This window comes from Cetorhinus maximus, chromosome 20 (assembly GCF_964194155.1).
Source record: "Cetorhinus maximus chromosome 20, sCetMax3.hap1.1, whole genome shotgun sequence".
NCBI lineage: Eukaryota > Metazoa > Chordata > Chondrichthyes > Lamniformes > Cetorhinidae > Cetorhinus > Cetorhinus maximus.
In genome coordinates, this window is record NC_135898.1 from 82,881,679 (window position 1) to 82,902,389 (window position 20,711).

General features: G+C 45.0%; 1 protein-coding gene across 3 annotated transcripts in view; it reads left to right on the top strand.

Moving 5' to 3' along the window:
* The window catches only part of LOC144694513 (LIM domain-binding protein 1), a 98,207-nt gene that overhangs the window by 12,035 nt on the left and 65,461 nt on the right, over positions 1–20,711 (top strand). For 2 of the 3 annotated variants that reach the window (XM_078565023.1, XM_078565025.1), the window contains exon 1: positions 14,425–14,663. The exons of the other annotated variant lie outside the window; for it this stretch is intronic. In XM_078565023.1, coding sequence (XP_078421149.1) covers positions 14,639–14,663 — 25 coding nt within the window. In that variant the 5' untranslated portion in view covers positions 14,425–14,638. Of the gene's footprint in view, positions 1–14,424; positions 14,664–20,711 lie in introns of those variants that run through there. 3 annotated transcript variants of the gene reach the window in all.

Sequence of the window (20,711 nt, forward strand, 5' to 3'; positions counted from 1 at the left end):
CATGCATAAGGAAGAAACCTCTGATGGGTAAAATCAGTACATCTCTAAATGAGAGCGTAACACTCCTATGCACTGTAACAATACACTGTGAGTTACTGCATATAATGTCCCCGTATATATTATGACAACACACGCTGTGTGGTCGGGTGTAACACTCCTGTGTATGTCATAGCAGGAGACACAGAAAACATCCCAAAAATAATCAAAAATCATGAGGCAAAGGGGAGAAACAATTACAATCATGAGAGAAAAAGTGCTAGGACTATATGGGACTAAAGGCTGAGAAGTGCCCTGGACCTGATGGTCTGAATCCTGGAATCTTGAAGGAAGTGCCTACTGAGATAGTGGAGGCACTGGTTGCAAATTTCCAAAATCTCTAGATTCTTTAAGGTCCCAGCAGTTTGGAAAACTGCAAATGTAACACCACTATTCAAGAATGGAGGGAGACACAAAACTGGAAACCGTAGACCAGTTAGAACATCTATCATTGGGAAGATGCTAAAATCCGTCATTAGGAAGGTCATAGAAAGACATTTAGAAAATCATAATACAACCGGTCAGAGTCAACATGGTTTTGTGAAAGGGAAATCATGTTTGACAAATTTATTAGAGTTCTTTAAGGATGTAACAAGCACATGGAAAAGGGAAAACCCAGTAAATATTGTGTATTTGGATTTCAAAAAGGTATTCGATAAGATGCCACATAAAAGGTTACTGCTCAAGATAAGAACTCATGTTATTGGGGGTGATATGTTAGCATGGATAGAGGAATGGCCAACGATTTGGAAACAGGGTCAGGATAAATGGGTCATTTTTGGGTTAGCAAACTGTACCTAGGGGAGTGCCCCAGGGATCAGTGCTAGGACCTCAACTATTTACGATTTATATTATGACTAGGATGAAGTGATAGATTGCATTATAAACCAAATTTGCTGATGATACAAAGGTAGGTAGGGAAGCAAGTTGTGAGGAGGATGCAAAGAGTCTACAAAAGGATATAAATAGGTTAAGCGAGCGGTCAAAAATTGGCAGACGTATAATGTGGGAAAATGAGGTGTCCACTTTAACATTAAGAATAGAACAGCAGAATATGATTTCAATGGAGAGGTGCTGCAGTGCAGAGGGATCTGGGTGCCCTTGTACATGAATCAGAAAAACAGTTAGCATGCAGATACAGCAAGTAATTAGGAAAGCAAATGAATATTGGCCTTTAATGCAAGGGGTATGAAGTATAAATGTATGGAAGTCTTGCTACAGCTGTACAGGGCATTGGTGGGACTGCACCTGGAGCACTGTGTACAGTTTTGGTCTCCTTACTTAAGGAAGAATACACTTGCATTGGAAGCAGTTCAGAGAAGGTTCACTAGGCTGATGAGGAAAGGTTGGCAGTTTGGGCCTATACTCATTGGAGTTTTGACAATTCAGAGGTGATCTTATTGAAACATAAGATTCAGAGGGGGCTTGACAGGATGGATGCTGAGAGGATGTTTCCTCTTGTGGGAAAATCTAGAATTAGGGGGCACAATTTAAAAATAAGGGGTCTCCCATTAAAGACGGAAATGAAAAAGAATTTCTTCTCTCAGAGGGTCATTAGTCTAGGGCTCTTTGACACTACACTCAATCAAATGCTGCCTTTATATCAAGGGCAGTCACTCTCACCTCACCTCTGGAGTTCAGGTCTTTTGTCAATGTTTGGATTCGGGCTATAATGAGATCAGGAGCTGAGTGACCCTGGCAGAACCCAAACTGAGCATCAGTGAGCAGGTTATTGCTGAGTAAGTGCTGCTTGATAGCACTGTCGATGACCCTTCCATCGCTTTGTTGATGATCGAGAATAGATTAATGAGGCAGTAATTGGTCGGGTTAGATCTGTCCTTTTTGTGGACAGAGCATACCTGGCCATTTTTTGACATTGCCAGGTAGATGCCAGTGTTGTAGCTGTGCTGGAACAACTGGGCGAGGGGTGTGATTAGTTCTGGAGCACACATCTTCAGTACTCTTGCTGGAATATTGTCAGGGCCCATAGCCTTTGCAGAATCCAGTGCTTTCAGCTGTTTCTTGATATCACATGGAGTAAAGCAAATTGGCTGAAGACTGGCATCTGTGATGCTGGGGACCTCCAGAGGAGGCCGAGACAGATCATCCATTCGGAACTTCTGGCTGAGGATTGTAGCAAATGCTTCAGCCTTATCTTTTGCACTGATGTGCTGGGCTCCCCCATCATTGAGGATGGGGATATTTGTGGACACCCCTCAGTTCAATAAAATACAAAAATATGAGAAATGATTATAAGAGACAGAGCTGAAGAACATGTTAAATCTAAACAAACAAGTAATTTGTTCCCTAAAATAGGATCAAAAAGCATAAAAAGCTAAGGCCAAAATTCACCGGCAGCGACACAGACAATAGCATCGCACCAATTCACTGGTTTGTTTGCAGCAGTGTCCTGGAGATTGACCTTCAAGCCGAGAGATTCCAAGTCAATCCTGGAGGATTGGGAATCCACTTTTGCCCTTCTCCCTCCTATAAATGCAATCAACGAAACCTCTGCAAACATATTATGTTATTGTGGGGTCAGCCTTGGTTCAGTGGGTAGCTCTCTCGTCTCTGAGTCAGAAAGTCATTAGTCCCAAGATTAAGAGGCTTGAGGACATGATCCAGGCTGACAGTCCTGTGCAGTACTGAGGCAGCACTGTGTTGTCTGAAGCCTTTTGGACAAATTGTTCAACCAAAACCTCCTCTTCTGTCTCTGGTGATATAAAAGATCCCAGGGCCAATACATAAAGAGGAGCATGTAATGCACCTGGTGTCTTGGTCAGTATTTATCCCTCAACCAGCATCATGGCAAAACACAGATGATCTGGTCATTATCACACTGCTGTTATTGGGAGCTTGCTGTGTGCAAATTGGCTGCTGTGTTTCTGACATCACAACAGTGGCTTAATTTCATAAGGATGCCATTGGCTGTAAAGGACTTTGGACAGACTGAGGTTGAAAAAGACGCTATAGAAATGCAAGTTCTTTTTAACAAAACCCAAGAAACTGTTCTTGGCATGATGTGTAGCCCAAGCCCTGGAATTCCTGCATGAGCAGGCCCAGAGATGGTGAAAATTCCCACGGATCTGAGTGATAATAAATCTCTCACCTCCAGGGTATGATCAGCAGGAGGCAAATCTGCTGCAATCAGCATTTTCCATTTGTAAATGGCTGTGTGAGGCCAGCTCACATCCTGGAGAAGGGGCAAGCAGTTGGTTGATTTATTCTCAAAATGTACCTTATCCAAGGCTCATTTTATTATACAGTGTATTATAGGAATCATATTTCCAACACATTAAAAACTCCAAGGGTAGGTACAGCACAGGGTTAGATACGGAGTAAAGCTCCCTCTACACTGTCCCCATCAAACACACCCAGAGCAGGTACAATACAGGGTTAAATACAGAGTAAAGCTCCATCTACACTGTTTCCATCAAACACTCCCAGGGCAGGTACAGCATGGGTAGGTACATAATAATGCTCGCTCAACATTGTTTCATCAGACATTCCCAGGACAGGTACAGCATGGATCAGACATAGGGACAGGAGGCCATTCAGCCCCTTGAGCGTGTTCTGCCATACAATTAGATCATGGCTGATCTGCACCTAAACTCATATGATACCCTTGTCCAACAAAAATCTATTAACCTCAGTATTGAAAGTGCCAATTGACCCCTGTATCCATAATATTTTAGGAAGAGAATTCTAGATTTCTACCCACTTTGCATGAAATAACATTTGCCAAATTCACATCCATCATTTTATACATGTTGGGCGGGAATTTCCAGCCCCAACCGCCACCGGGATTGTCTGGTCCCCCCGCAAGTCAATGGACATTTGGCTGGGCCACTGCATCCCCATGGTGGGTCCCCCCACAGTGGGGATGGAAAATCCCGGCCCTTGATTAAACCAGTGGTTTTCTCTAGAATACTCGTGAGGGCCAGCTGGGATGTTGGGAATTTTTTATCATGCCACAAATAGAATTTTAAAAATACTTTTTGATTCATCGTGATTTATTTCTTCAAAAAGGTATCTTGGTACATAAAACACAAATAAAATTGTAAAAAGTAAACAGATTTGTACACCCAGTGTACAGTTACTAATGTATTTAATAACTTATTAACTCTTAATAACTTACTAACTCTTTCTACTTACCTCCCGCTCACTGCTTCTCCTGCTCTCCGACCCTTGCACTCAATGACCTTCTCGATTACCACCTCTCTGCCGCTTGCCGCCTCTCCTGCTCCCCAGCCCTCCTACTCACTGACCCTCCCACTCACCACCTCTCTCCCACTCACCTCCTAACCCTCCTGCTCGCTGCTTCCCTTCCTGACCCTTCGCCTCGCCTCCTCTCTCCTGCTCACCATCCTCCCACTTATCGCTTCCCTTCCCGATACTCCTGCTCACTACCTCTCTCCTGCTTGCCACCTCTCCCACTCACTGCCTACCTCCCACTCACTGCTTCCCAGGTCACAGTTTCTTGTGTCACACACTGTTCAGTACCGCGTCTGTACTGAACAGTGTGTGAGACACCTCCCTGACACTCCCACTCACTGCCCCTCTCACACTTGTCACCTCTCCTGCTCAACTTCTCCCTCCCACTCGCCACTTCTCTCATGCTCACGGATCTCTGAGTCACACACTTTTCAGTACACACAGCTCACACTGTTCGGTACACACAGCTCTCACTGTTTAACACACTGTTCAGTACACACAGCTCTCACTGTTTAACACACTGTTCGGTACACACAGCCCTCACTGTTTAACACACTGTTCGGTACACACAGCCCTCACTGTTTAACACACTGTTCGGTACACACAGCTCTCACTGTTTAACACACTGTTCGGTACACACAGCTCTCACTGTTTAACACACTGTTCGGTACACACAGCTCTCACTGTTTAACACACTGTTCGGTACACACAGCTCTCACTGTTTAACACACTGTTCGGTACACACAGCTCTCACTGTTTAACACACTGTTCGGTACACACAGCTCTCACTGTTTAACACACTGGGCGGAACCATTCCAGATTTGCACAAAGCGCAATAGCAGGCAGGAAAGTGGAAGTTTTACCCGCTGGCCACAATGACAGCTTTTCACACCGTACCATCCCATTCCCGTTGAATCCCTCCTCATTAATAATGCATCCCCGGGAAACAGGCCGGGTCACGGGTGGGGCGGCTGCAGATTCACCTGCCCCGCTGTCAACTCAGGTCTCCAGTACAAAAATAAAAATACCTGGAAAAACTGGCAGCATCTGCGGAGAGGAACACAGTTAACGTTTCGAGTCCGTATGACTCTTCGACAGAACTAAGTAAAAATAGAACAGAGGTGAAATATAAGCTGGTTTAAGGGGGGGGTGGGGGGTGGGGGGGTGGGGTGTGGGACAGGTAGAGCTGGATAGATGGCCAGTGATAGGTGGAGATAACCAAAAGATGTCACAGACAAAAGGACAAAGAGATGTTGAAGGTGATGATATTATCTAAGGAATGTGCTAATTAAGGGTAGAAAGCAGGACAAGCAAGGTACAGATAGCCCTAGTGGGGGTGGGGTGGGGTGGGAGGAAGGATTCGAAATAGGCTAAAAGGTAGAGATAAAACAATGGATGCAAATACATTTAAAAATAATGGAAATAGGTGGGAAAAGAAAAATTTATATAAATTAATGGGGAAAAAAGGGGGGGATCGGAAAGGGGGTGGGGATGGAGGAGAGAGTTCATGATCTAAAATTGTTGAACTCAATATTCGGTCCAGAAGGCTGTAAAGTGCCTAGTCGGAAGATTAGGTGCTGTTCCTCCAGTTTGCGTTGAGCTTCACTGGAACAATGCAGCAGGCCAAGGACGGACATGGGGAAGATGAGGAGAGGGGAAGTAATTCTCACCGTCCAAGGGCCCAAACACTCCATTCAAGTGAAGCAGCATTTCACTTGCGCTTCCCTCAACTTAGTCTACTACATTCGTTGCTCCCAATGCGGTTTCCTCTACATTGGAGAAACCAAACGCAGACTGGGTGACCGCTTTGCAGAACATCTTCGGTCTGTCTGCAAGCATTACCCAGACCTCCCTGTCGCTTGCCATTTCAACACTCCACCCTGCTCTCATGCCCACATGTCCGTCCTTGGCCTGCTGCATTGTTCCAGTGAAGCTCAACGCAAACTGGAGGAACAGCACCTCATCTTCCGACTAGGCACTTTACAGCCTTCCGGACTGAATATTGAGTTCAACAATTTTAGATCATGAACTCTCTCCTCCATCCCCACCCCCTTTCCGATCCCCCCCACTTTTTTTCCAATAATTTATATAGATTTTTCTTTTCCCACCTATTTCCATTATTTTTAAATGTATTTCCATCCATTGTTTAATCTCTACCTTTTAGCCTATTTCAATTCCTTCCCCCCACCCCACCCCCACTAGGGCTATCTGTACCTTGCTTGTCCTGCTTTCTACCCTTAATTAGCACATTCCTTAGATAATATCATCACCTTCAACACCTCTTTGTCCTTTTGTCTATGACATCTTTTGGTTATCTCCACATATCACTGGCCCTCTATCCAGCTCTACTTGTCCCCCCCCCCCCCTTTAACCAGCTTATATTTCACCTCTGTTCTATTTTTACTTTGTTCTGTTGAAGAGTCATACGGACTCGAAACATTAACTGCGTTCCTCTCCGCAGATGCTGCCAGAACTGCTGAGTTTTTCCAGATATTTTTATTTTTGTTTTGGATTTCCAGCATCCACAGTTTTTTGCTTTTATCTCAGGTCTTCAGTAATCTGGGCGCCACACTTAAAGGGCGCCCCTGCACAGAGCTAGCTCTCTCTAAGGCATTGGACGCTGTTGGAAAGTCATGACTGCCAAAGGGAGGAAACATGCTGACCCCAAATTTATGCTGACCCCAAATTTAGCGATGCCTCCCTCGGGTGCCTACTGGACACTGTGGAGGCCCGCCATGAAGTCTTTTACCCCCACCCTGGGCGAAGACCAGCAAGCAAGGTCACCAATCCAGCATGAGGGGCAGTGGCAGCAGGGGTCAGCGCCAACGCCCTGCAAAAGGTGTCGAAAGAGGATGAATGATCTCCGTTCCGCCAGGGTAAGTCACTCTTCTCATCACTCTCAACTCACACACTCACAAACCAATCACACAACCACAGGGATCTCACTCACTGCCAGTTCAATGGACATCACCATTCACTGTCTCACACAGACCTCCATCTGCCCTATGGATTGTGCTCTCATCCCATCCATGGCACCACTCACCACCCACACATGCCAGGCATCCTTATCATCTGGCCTGTCAGGTGTCCTACTTACACTTTCCCCATCTGCATTCATGCTGGTCAAGCTGGCACACAACAAAAGGGAGAGGTCGCAGACTGGTGGAGGAATGCCTGAAATCAAAGTCCTCACAGGCTTTGAAGATGGAGCCATCCAGCTGGCCGGCAAGGATCTGGACCATTCCTGTGCTGACGGTGAAGTCGACAGTGCTCTACCAAGTGAGGATCCAGCAGTGCAACATCCATCAGACAACCACACTGTGAGTGAGTTCCCCTGTTCCACAGTCCCCTGCCATGCACTAATTATCTCTCCTTGCTTTCGCAGCCACATCTGGGAAGCAGATGAGAGGGTCCACGAGCCAGGTCCTCGACTTAAGCCCCGAAGGCACCTCGGAAGAAGAATCTAGTGACACCCTAATTGAAGACCCGCCACAGAGCTCACCCACATCCTCCACCAGCGCAGAGACACACACCTCAGTAGGACCTAGTTCTAGAGTAGCCTCAGGGTCACAATCTGGTGAGCACATCACCCTGTCCGGTCTACAGTAGGCGACGGCAGTGATTTCCCAGGTCACTGGCACTAGGAGGACTGCTGGAAGCCAGAAATCTGCTGATTCTGAATCAGATGAAGAGCTTCTAGACTCGGTCATGTCGCAGATAAAAGCAAAATACTGCGGATGCTGGAAATCTGAAATAAAAACTGAATATGCTGGAAAACCTCAGCAGGTCTGACAGCATCTGTGGAGAGAGAAACAAAGTTAACATTTCGAGTCCGCATGACTCTTCTTCAGAGCTGAAGAGAAGTAGAAATGTGATGGAATTTATACTGTTTAAGGGGGGGAGGAGCAGGTGAAGCTGGATAGAAGGTCAGCGATAGGTGGGGGCCAAGGAGAGAATGACAAAGATGTCATGGACATAACGACAAAGGGAGTGTTAATGGTAGTGGTAAGGGCTAAAGAAGGTGCTGATTGTGTCGTAAAGGTAAGAAAGCAGAATGTGTGAATAGCAGAACAAGGGTCAGCGCTCTGTGAAAGCACAACATGGAACAAGTGACTGCTGGCCCTTTTGGGGGTGGGGTGGGTAGAGGGGCGGAAGTTGGGGGAAAAAGGATAGAAAAAAGGATAAAAAGGGGGATAAAAATGGGGATAAAACAGTGGATATATGAATAAAAATAAAAATAACTAAAAATAAAAATAAGTGGATAAAATATAAAAGTAAATTTTAAAGAAGGATTAAAGAAGGGGTGAGGATGGAGGAGACAGTTCATGATCTGAAGTTGTTGAACTCAATGTTAAGTCCGGATGGCTGTAAAGTGCCTAATCAGAAGATGAGGTGCTGTTCCTCCAGTTTGCATTGAGCTTCACTGGAACATTGCAGCAGGCCGAGGACAGACATGTGGGCATGGGAGCAGGGTGGTGTGTTGAAATGGCAAGCGACAGGAAGGTCTGGGTCATGCTTGTGGAGAGACCGAAGGTGTTCTGCAAAGCGGTCGCCTAGTCAATGTTTGGTCTCCCCAACGTAGAGGAGAATCACATTTCTATTTAGCTTTGAAGAAGGGTCATACAGACTCAAAACGTTAACTCTTGTTTCTATCTCCACAGATGCTGTCAGATGGGTAGAGTGGACGATCGCAAACTGGTTTCACGATGGCGTAAAACCGATTTTTGGCTTTCTCACCATAATGTTCCCCCCTCCGCCCACCATGACACCTGATGCCAATGGGGCCGGAAAATTCCAGCCACTGTGTTCAGTACACAGCCATGTTTAATACACTGTTCAATACACACAATTCTCCCTGTGTCACACACTGTTTGGTACACAGCTCTCTCTGTTTGACACACTGTGTTCAGTACACAGCTATGTTTAACACACTGTTCAGTACACACAATTCTCCCTGTGTCACACACTGTTCAGTACACAGCTCTCTCTGTTTGACACACTGTGTTCAGTACACAGCTATGTTTAACACACTGTTCAGTGCACAGAACTCTCTTGCTTAACATACTGTTCAGTACGCACAGATTTCTCTGTGTAACACACTGTTCAGTACGCACAGCCCTCTCTGTGTAACACACTGTTCAGTACGCACAGATTTCTCTGTGTAACACACTGTTCAGTACGCACAGCCCTCTCTGAGTAACACACTGTTCAGTACGCACAGATTTCTCTGTGTAACACACTGTTCAGTACGCACAGCCCTCTCTGTGTAACACACTGTTCAGTACGCACAGCCCTCTCTGTGTAACACACTGTTCAGTACGCACAGCCCTCTCTGTGTAACACACTGTTCAGTACGCACAGCCCTCTCTGTGTAACACACTGTTCAGTACGCACAGATTTCTCTGTGTAACACATTGTTCAGTACGCACAGCCCTCTCTGTGTAACACACTGTTCAGTACGCACAGATTTCTCTGTTTAACACTGTTCAGTATACACAACCCTCTCAGTGTAACACACTGTTCAGTATACACAGATCTCTCTGTTTAACACTGTTCAGTATACACAGATCTCTGTGTAACACACTGTTCAGTATACACAGATCTCTCTGTTTAACACTGTTCAGTACACACAACCCTCTCAGTGTAACACACTGTTCAGTATACACAACCCTCTCAGTGTAACACACTGTTCAGTACACACAACCCTCTCAGTGTAACACACTGTTCAGTACACACAGCTCTCTCTGTGTAACACACTGTTCAGTACACACAACCCTCTCAGTGTAACACACTGTTCAGTACACACAGCCCTCTCAGTGTAACACACTGTTCAGTACACACAGCCCTCTCAGTGTAACACACTGTTCAGTACACACAACCCTCTCAGTGTAACACACTGTTCAGTACTCACAACCGTCTCAGTGTAACACACTGTTCAGTACACACAGCCCTCTCAGTGTAACACACTGTTCAGTACACACAGCCCTCTCAGTGTAACACACTGTTCAGTATACACAACCCTCTCAGTGTAACACACTGTTCAGTACACACAGCCCTCTCTGTGTAACACACTGTTCAGTACACACAACCGTCTCAGTGTAACACACTGTTCAGTACACACAGCTCCCTGTGTGGCTAAGCGTTTTAGTCAGTACTGCTGCTGGATGTTTTTTCCCTTGTGTGTTACGTAATGCCTGGTCTTATGGAGACCTCCCACTGTGTAATGCAGTTCTGGCCGTCTGCCCAAGGCAATCAGTCTGAACAGAACTTTCCTTGTGTTCGTGAGCAAAATTACTTGAAGGTCCATTATCCTTAGGAATGTCTTGTTTGGAATGAAGAATCTGACCTTGAGAAAAATGCCTCAACTCTTGGCAGGAAGGGAGGACTGAAGATGATTAACAACCATTTAAGGTTGAGGAGGGAAGGGGTGAAGCAGAGACTAGACTCCAAGCCCTGGGATCACATTAACCAACAAGGTGACACGCTGTGCCTCCTCGAAGTGAGCAATGTCTACTGCTTGCTCGCATTGTTGTAATTTAAGGTGTCAGCCATGAGTAGCACTCTCACCTTTCAGTCAGATGGTTATGGCTTTAAGACTCATTCCAGAGACTCGAGCACATAACCTAGAGTGATGATCCCAGTGTAGTACTGAGGAGGTCTCCCTGGTGTTCTGCCCAAAATTTAGCCCCCGAGTCAATATCACCGAAACTGATTATCTAGTCATCTATTACATAGCTGCTGTGGGATCTTTTTGTGCATAATTTGGTTGCTGCCTTTCCTGTATTACAACAGTGACTACATTTCAAAAGTACTTCATTGGTTTTAAAGTGCTTTGGAAAGTCTTGAGGTCTTGAAAGGTGCTATGGAAGTGCAAGCTTATCTTTTTCAGAGAGATTTAAGCCAACCACATGATGTACCCGGATGCAGCTTGGTTTAACTTTGCACAATAGCTTGGCAGATACAGATATTGCTGGTTATGATAGTGAGTCCAGCAGATCAGTAAGGTGCCAGATTCAGTCTAAATGTAAATTTGTAAATAGCCATACAGATTTAGAATTACAGAATGATACAGGATAGGAGGAGGCCAATCGGCCCATTGTGCCTGTGCTGGCTCTTTAGTAGAACTATTCAATTAGTTCCACCCTCCCCCCAGCTCTTCCGCCGTAGCCCTGCAAACATTTCCTTTTCAAGTATTTATCCAGTTCCCTTTTGAAAGTTACTATTGAATCTGATTCCACCACCCTTACAGTCAGCACATTCCAGATCATCGCAATCATAGGTAATGTCTTTTCCTCCTCCCTGGTTCTTTTGCCATTCACCTTAATCTATGTTATGTGGTTATTGACCCTTGTGCCACTGGAAACATTCTCTCCTTAGTTTCTCTATCAAACCATTTATGATCTTGAACAACTCTATCAGATCTCCCCTTAACCTCGGCTCTAAGGAGAACAAACTCAGTTTCTCTAGTTTCTCTGAAGAAGGGAGGTAATTGAAGTCCCTCATTCCTAGTATCATTCCAGCAAATCTCGACGGGACCCTCTCTAAGGCCTTGACATCCTTTCTAAAGTCTAGTGCCAAGAATTGATTAGAATAATATAGTTGTGGCATAACCAGTGTTTTATAAAGGTTTATAAAAAAGGTTTGGTGTTTTTGTACTCCATGCCTCTATTTGTAAAGCCAAGGATCCCATGTGACTTTTTAACCACTTTCTCAACCTTCGACAGCACCTTCCAAACCCACGACCACTACCATCTAGAAGGACAAGGGCAGCAGACACATGGGAACACCACCATCTGGAAGTTCCTCTCCAAGTCACTCACCATCATGACTTGGAAATATATCGCCGTTCCTGTGTCACTGTGTCAAAATTCTGGAACTCCCTCCCTAACAGCACTGTGGGTGTACCTACAGCACATGGACTGCAGTGGTTCAAGAAGGCAGCTCACCACCACCTTCTCAAGGGCAATTGGGGATGGGCAGTAAATGCTGGCCCAGCCAGTGATGCCCACATCCCATGAATTAATATAATTTAAAAAATCTGCCCTGCCACCTTCAAAGACTTGTGTACATACATTTTTGTTCCTGAACCCTTTAAATTTAGTTTATATCGCCTATCCTCATTCTTCTCATCAAAATTAATAAGTTCACACTTCCCTGCATTGAATTTGATCTTCCACGTGTCTCCCCATTTCACCAGTCTGTCTGGGTCCTCCTTAAGCCTGTTACTCTCCTCTTCACTGTTTATTTCTGAGTTACATATCATTAGAAATTATGCCCTGTAAATGAAAGTCCAAAATGGCAGTCTTGTGATGCAGTGATAGCATCCCTATCCCTGGGCCAGAACCTCTGGGTTCAAGTCCCACTCCGAGGCTTGATGGCCACGGAAGGTGCATTCAGAACCTGACCAATCAGGCTAATTATCAGCCTGTAAATCCTTCCAATACACCTGATGGCAGGTGGTAAGAGTGGGAGAGTTTCCTGGTCAGCCATACTGCAGAAGGCAATGGCAAACCATTGCAATACTTTGCCAAGCATAATCATGGACCAATCCAACGGAGGTTCATGGTTGCCAATGCCCTCTTAGGGTCTGGCACCTGCAAGAAGGGAATCTGAAAGTCCAGGTCATTATTATCTATCAAAAAGAGGGCATGGCTACAATGGCAGGATGAAGGAAGTGGGTAATGCACATGAGGCCAGAGTTGAAGAAACACAGAGTTCTGTGTGAGCTGAAGCTCTCTCGTTACTGATTGTAGGATCAAACCCAGTTCCAGAACTTGAGCTCAAACCTCAGCTGAGGTGGTGCTGTTGGAGTTACGATCCTTTGGATGGGACATAACCCCATTTGTTTGTTGTCATGGACCTCAAAAATCCTGTGGCACCATTTGAAGAAGAGCAGAGAACTCTCCCAACGTTCTGATCAATGTTCCTCCTTCAATGAACAGGGTGGTAGAATTTCATTAGGGATTCTCCCAATCCCCTGCTGTAACTTTGGGAGATTTACAGCCACCTCAAAGCGATGGCACCAAAAGCAGTTTACATTGTATTGCCTGGGGCATCAGCCTATCTTTCACATGAGGTTTGTGTATGGATTATATTAAATAGCAAAGTGTGAGCTTCGACTTTTGGGCTTGAATCCTGGATTGGGCCACGGCTGACCACACATGGACCTTGGGCAGTACGGTTTCCAACTGTGGTTGGACGTAGCTGTGGGGGCTTCATCACATGACCTCCTGCCTCCAACCGTAACCTGACCCCCAATGGTCCCATTATTGGTCAGCTGATATGTCCACCTACACAGTCCACCCTCCTCCCACAGCCAGCCAAAAGTGAACAGACTTTTTGTTATCCGATAGTTGACTGTCAAACAGCCTGTATCCCCCATGTTTTCCAAGATTTTAATAACAAATTAGCAAAAGTGTTGAAAAAAATGAAAGATTTCACAATTTTATTAAGACCCTTATGACTTCTCTCTTGGGTTTTTGCTTGCAGCAGTATCCTGGGGATTAATCTTCAATTCATTGGGAACTCCAGGTGACCCTGGAGGGGTTACAACCCCAAGGAGTAGGAACGGAGGCTGATTTCTCTCCTTCCTATCCCACTGAGGGAAGCCCTTCATTATTTAATAACTCAAACTGGGATATCAAAGATGGGACCTTGCAGTCTGTTATTACCAGTACAGCAGTGGGCAGCGCAGTTATTCACTGAATTTGTGCTGTATGACCTCTCTGAACAAAGCAAAGAGGAGAACAAAAAAATAGTATATTTTTCTTATTTTGGACTACGGTTCAGAAAGGGTTAACATTCTCTTCTCCCAGATCCTGGACTAGTAGTGGGGGAGAGGTGAGAGGGAGAAGGAGGAGCAGGGTAGAGAGGGGGAAGGTGAATGACTTCTATTCGATGAATAAACACCACTGATCTAGCTGAAAAGGGGCTAAGGTTTCTGCTTGCTGAGAGGGCAATGATGGATGGCGAAAGGAATTTGATGGGAGCAGGGTTTTTTTCAGTGTAGAAAACAACCTTAACAACCTTTTAGAGACAGCGAGAGAGAAAATCTGGGTCACATGCTTGTTGTTGCTTTACCATCTCTTGTTTCCTGGGTTACCCTGCCAGACACATACTCCACCCACTGAATTTAGCATTTGCATATTAATGAGTAGAGGCATTCCGCCTTTCAGGGACGAATAATTTCTGCTTCCTGTTTCTCTGATGGTCCCTCTCTCTCTCTTTTTTTTCTCCTTCCCAGAGATTTCAGTACGTGACATCAACACACACAGGACACCATGAAGTAGAGGCTGGCTGTCTGCTTGTTGCAATCAGAAGGAGGCAAAAAAAGGATTTAAAAAAAAATCATATATACATATAGGAAGGGAGTTCAGAGATGTGAAAAATGTCAGGAGGTTGCTCATGTCCTGGTGAGTACAGTATACTCCAGTAACTAATGGCTAACCAATTAACTTTATTGATGTGGAAATGTGTGGTTTATGTGGGGCTGGGTTGAGGCCTGTGGCTCCACATTATTTTCAGTTCAGGCATAGCTGTGGAAGCAGAGAGAGGGAAAAAGATCCTTAATGTGTTTTTTTTTGTGGTTGAACCATTTTAGATTTGATCTGCGAGGATTTTTTTTTTTCCTGTAACAGCACACGCAGTGTGTAACAAAATGATGTCGGATGAATGTTTTATTTTAGATTTCTACGGGCGCACACATGTGAATGTAGTACTTGTGGTTATTGCTTATTTAGTAATCTTGTAAAACGCAAAAAAAAAAGCAGGATTTAGAATTTCCCCTAGCAGTCACGTCATTTGTAAACTTTTACACTTGCTTACGCATAAGTGCGTCACGTGACTGGTAATTCTCGTTTGCTTTTGTAACTGTGATGCCTGCCCTCCGTTTGATTCCGATAAATAACGTATATATTTATTTGCCCTTTTTTTCGTAAAACAGCGAGGTTTCGGTGTGTTAGTGACCGGGTAGGGCCCAGGGCTTTACATGAGCTTGTACAACACGGGTGCTCGAGGTGTCGTGCCTTGCCCTACAGAAGAGCGTTACAGGTTCGGTTCCCTATCTTCCGGGAGTCCTACTGGTGTGTTCAATGGCCCTGAGCTGGTGAAGGAGCAAACCAGCCTGGTTTCCTGCTCAACCTTGTTTTTAAATGCTTCCATGGCCTCACCCCCCTCGTTATCTCTATAATCTCCTCCAGCCCGACACCCCTCTGAAATATCTATACTCCTCCAACTCTGGTCTCTTGCGCATCTCTGATTCCCTTTGCTCCCCATCATTGGAGACTGTGCCTTCATCTACTGGGCCCTAAGCAACTTCTCCACATCTCTCTCCTCCCTCAAGATGCTCTTTAAAACCTACCTGACCAAGCTTTTGGTCACTTGTCCTAATATCTCCTTATGTGAAACGCCTTGGAACATGAAAGAGTCTATAAATGTGAGTTTTTTTTTCTTACTGTAAAGTAAAGTACAAAATATTCCAAGGCTTTTCACAAAATGAATCAAATGGGAAAATAAGATGGATTCTGAGCTCTGGCTGGGGAGTTTGTAGAGGTAACTGATTATATTGACTGACATTTATTTCGAGAGGACTAGAATATAAAAGCAGGGATGTGCTGCTGAGGCTTTATAAGGCTCTGGTCAGACCACGTTTAGAATATTGTGAGCAATTTTGGGCCCCGTATCTCAGGAAGGATGTTCTGGCCCTGGAGAGGGTCCAGAGGAGGTTCACGAGAATGATCCCAGGAATGAAGGGCTTAACATATGAGGAACGTTTGAGGACTCTGGGTCTATACTCGATGGAGTTTAGAAGGATGAGGGGGGATCTGATTGAAACTTACAGAATACTGAAAGGCCTGGATAGAGTGGACGTGGGGAAGATGTTTCCATTAGTAGGAGAGACTAGGACCCGAGGACACAGCCTCAGAATAAAGGGAAGACCTTTTAGAACAGAGATGAGGAGAAACTTCTTTAGCCAGAGAGTGGTGAATCTATGGAATTCATTGCCACAGAAGGCTGTGGAGGCCAGGTATTGAGTGTATTTAAGACTGAGATAGATAGGTTCTTGGTTGGTAAGGAGATCAAAGGTTACGGGGAGAAGGCGGGAGAATGGGGTTGAGAAACTTATCAGCCATGATTGAATGGCGGAGCAGACTCGATGGGCCGAATGGCCTAATTTCTGCTCCTATGACTTATGGTCTTATGGTCTTATATTGGTCAAAAAGAGACATTTGAGGAAGTTTGTAAAGGATACTAAAGTGTGTAAGAAAGAACTTGTATTTCTACAGTGCCTTTCAGGCCTGCAGTACATCCCAAAGCACTTTACAGCCAATTAAATACTTTTGCTATGTAATTACTTTTGTTAATGTAGGAAACACAGCAGCCTATTTGCCCACAGCAAGCTCCCATGAACAGCAATGTGATAATGAACTGATAACCAGTTTTGTAGTGATGTAGTTGAAGGATAAATATTGATCAGGATGCCAGGAAAACTCTCCCGCTGTGCTTCAAAGTAGTGTTCTGGGATCTTTTACATCCACCTGAGCAGCAAGAATGGGGCCTTGGTTTAAAGCTCATTTGAGAAAGAGCATCTCTGACAATGCAGCATTCCCTCAGTACTGCACTGGGAATGTCAGCCTAGATTATGTGCTTAAGTCTCTGCAGTCAGACTTGAACTCACAACCTCTGACTCAAGAGACACGAGTGCTACCCACGGAGCCACGGTTGATACTGGAGAGAAGTGGAGAGGAGGGCTTTGAATTGGGAATTCCAGAGAGTCAAGGTGGGCGATTGTGGGTTCGCTACTCTTGTGATTATGGTATTGAACTGGCCTGAATCCTGAGTTCAAATTGCACTTTTGAAAGTGGCGAAAGTGAAGTAAGAATGATTCTGATAATTTATGGACAGCTACCAGATGGAATGGAAAGGAAAGCTGCCGGATTGCTGTTAAAGAAGCCAAGTAGTTCAGTTGTGTTCCCTGCGGACGGAAACCTGCCACCCCCTCCAACAATAACCTCAAAGTGTGTGTCGCACCGTGAACATAGTAAAGCATCACAAGGTGCTTCACAGGAACATTACTGGACTCCGGTTCTGGGTTTCATTTTATAAAAAGAATATAGAGATACTGCAAAGGTGTAAACAGACTCACAAGAATGATACCACAACTGAGAGGGTCTGACAGGGTAGATGTAGAGAAAATATTTCCATTTCTAGGAGGCCATAAATGTAAAATAGTCACTAATACATCCAAAAGAGAACTCAGAAGAAACTGCCTTTACCCAGAGAGTGCTGAGAGTGTGGAACTCGCTATCACAGGGAGTGGTTGAGGTGAATAGTGCAGATTCATTTAAGGGGAAGCCGGGTAAACACAGGATGGAAGAAGGAATAGAGGGATATGTTGGTGGGTGAGATGAAGAGGGGTAGGAGGAGGTTTGTGTGGAGCATTAACACTGACATACACCCATTGGTCTGAATAGCCTGTTCCTGTGCTTACATTGATGTAACTTGATAATATCAAATAAAATTTGACAGTGAGCGCCATAGAGGTATTAGAGCAGGTGACAAAAAATTGCTCAAAGGAGTAGCTTTTACAGGGCATCTTAAAGGAGGAGAATATGTTGAAGAGGCTGATGGAGGGAATTCCATAGCTCGGAGCCCTGACAGCTGAAAGTACAGCCACCAATGGTGGAGCAATTAAGATCAGGGAGGCGCAAGAGGCCAGAACTGAAGGGGCTCTGAGATCTCAAAGATTTGTAGGGATGGAGCAAGTTACAGAGTTAGGGTTGAGAATTTAGAAATCAAGGCATTCCCAGGCTGAGAACTAATATAGGTCAGTGAGTAAAGAAGGTATTGGGCGAACGAAAATTGGTGCGAGTTAGAATATCTGTGACCGTACACTATACCGCCTAATTGACCTGTGATTCATGTTGCCAGGGTACGTAAGGATGGATAAATCCCAAGAACAAAATAAAACAAAGATTTTGTTACCAGGGTTGGAGTAGGAGAGTGGGGAGGGAGAATACACAGGGGATCAGATTCAGATGAATGAAGGGTGCAGGGGAGGATTTTATTTTTAAGTTCATTCTTGGAATGTAGCAAGGCTGGCATTTATTTCCCATCCTTGTTTGCCCTTGAGAAAGGTATTGGTGGACCCTTGCAGCGCGTGTGTTGATGGGGTTCCTACAGTTCTTAATTTCCAGGGTTTTGACTCTGCCAGAGAGAGACTACAGTAGTGGGGTGGGATGAGGCGATAGGGAGAAATATTTTGTATTTAAAGTGTTGAGAGTTGGGAGCCAGTGGAGGTTTATGAGTGATGGGCTGAATATATAGCGTGAACAGAATTTGGGCTGCTGGAGTTGAAGTTTATGGAAGATGGAGGATGTAACGGTAACATAGAGATATTTCATCACATGCTGTATGTTACTGGATTAGTAATCCAGAGGCCTAAACAAGTGATCCAGAGACATGAGTTCAAATCCCACCACAGCAGCTGGGGGAATTTAAATTCAGATAACTAAATAAATCTAGTGACCATGACACTACCAGATTCTTGTTAAAAACCTCATCTAGTTCACTTTAGGGAAGTGTCCTTTAGGGAAGGAAATCTACCATCCTTAATCAATCTGGACCATATGTGACTCCAGGGCCACACAGTGTGGTTGACTCTTAACTGCCCTCTGAAGTGGCCTAGCAAGCCACCCAGTCATATTCAAGAAGGCAGCTCACCCACCGTGTTCTCAAGAACAATTAAGGTAGGGCAATAAATGCCGGCCTTGCCAGCAATGCCCACATCCCATAAATGAATAAATTAAAAAATATAACATGAGTTGGGGAGGAGGCTGATGGGATTATGGGCTATACGTTACTACCTCTTAAATGCTGTAAAAACATGGCTTTTTCTCTGCTCCCCACACCCAGATGTCTCAGGATATCCCAATCTGGGCTGTTCCCAGGTTTTATTTTTTATCACCCGAACCTTTTTACTCTCTGATGCCGACAATCCTTGTGGTATGGCTCCACTAGTGCTCTCTACTGCCTCACCAAGATAACTATTCTTTAGATGAAGAAAAATTGCTGTGGATTTTGGACATCTGAAGTAAAAGCTCAAATTTTTTTTATACGTGAGCTTGGAAAGCAATTGTCAGCCACGGCACATTGTGTAGCTCTCTTGCCTCTGAGTCGGAAAGGTGGAGGTTTAAATCTCACTCCAGAGATTTGAGTACATAATCCAGGCTGACACTCCCAGTGCAGCACTGAGGGACTGCTGCACTGTTTAGACGTGCTGTCTTTTGGATGAGATCTTAATCTGAGGCCCTGTCTGCCCTCTCAGGTGAGCATGAAGTATATATCCCAACTTGGGTCAGTTAAATCAGGATGTGGAACCTCCCTGGTTGATATCTGAGGCATTCCTATTTTCAGCTGTTTGGTCTTCAAAGAGAGAGAGGACTTGTGGCGCATTTGGTAGTGTCCCTACCTCTGAGCCAGAAACTCTGGGTTCGAGACCCACCCCAGAAATTGATGGCCACGGAGGGTGTGTTCATGGCATGACCAATTGTCCAACCTCTAAATCCTTCTGATACACCTATGGCAGGCGGTGAGAGCGGGAGAGCTTCCTGGTCAGCCAGAACCGTGCGGTAGCTGCAGTGTAACAGCCTCCCCATGTGAAACTACTCCACGCGCAAACTCTTGCCACGGGCTCTATGACAAACGTCCTCCTTGCTTTGAGGGACTGCTAGGGAATGAACCTTCTGAGACTAGTGATGCCGTGATTGGATACAGAAGGTGTACAACACCAACACAGTGCCCAAGAGCACTCCCCTTGACTTTTCCTCTTATCCTTAGTGAGGGGCTCCCAGTGTTTCTTCTGCTGTCGCTATTACTGGCAGTAATTATTTTTTAAAATTAAATGCCTTCCTTTCTTAAATTTTAACAGTCGTAGCTGGGTGGAAGTCTGTATCAGAAAGAGCCCTGCCAAATCTGGTTGTTTAACAACAAGCCCAGGATTTGCAGAGCTGATTTTTGGAATGGCAAAGAATTCTTACATATATGACTGCAAGAATATTTTTAAAATTCTCGGGAAGTGCAAGTGAGTTTTGGGTACTAACAAAAAAATGAAACCTTCTCCATCCCGTTTGGTGTGTTCTAGATTGTCAGACTGAGAGTTTTGAGCTCCACATAAATTTGAACCACTCCTGAATAGAGAAGGGACAAAATCAATCCAGGGGCTCCTCATGGTGCGGCTCCCTGTTTGCTGATTGTGTGTGTGTGTGTGTCTGAGAGCATGTGACTCTGAGAGCATGTGTGTCTGTGTGTGTCCGTGTGTCTGCGTGTGAGAGTGTGCATGTGTGAGAATGCGCATGTGTGTGAGTGTGTGTTTGAGAACGTGTGTGTGTGTCTGAATGTGTGTCTGTGAGTGTATGTGTGTGTATTGGGTGAGGAGTAATTTGCAGGCTTATGGGGAAAGA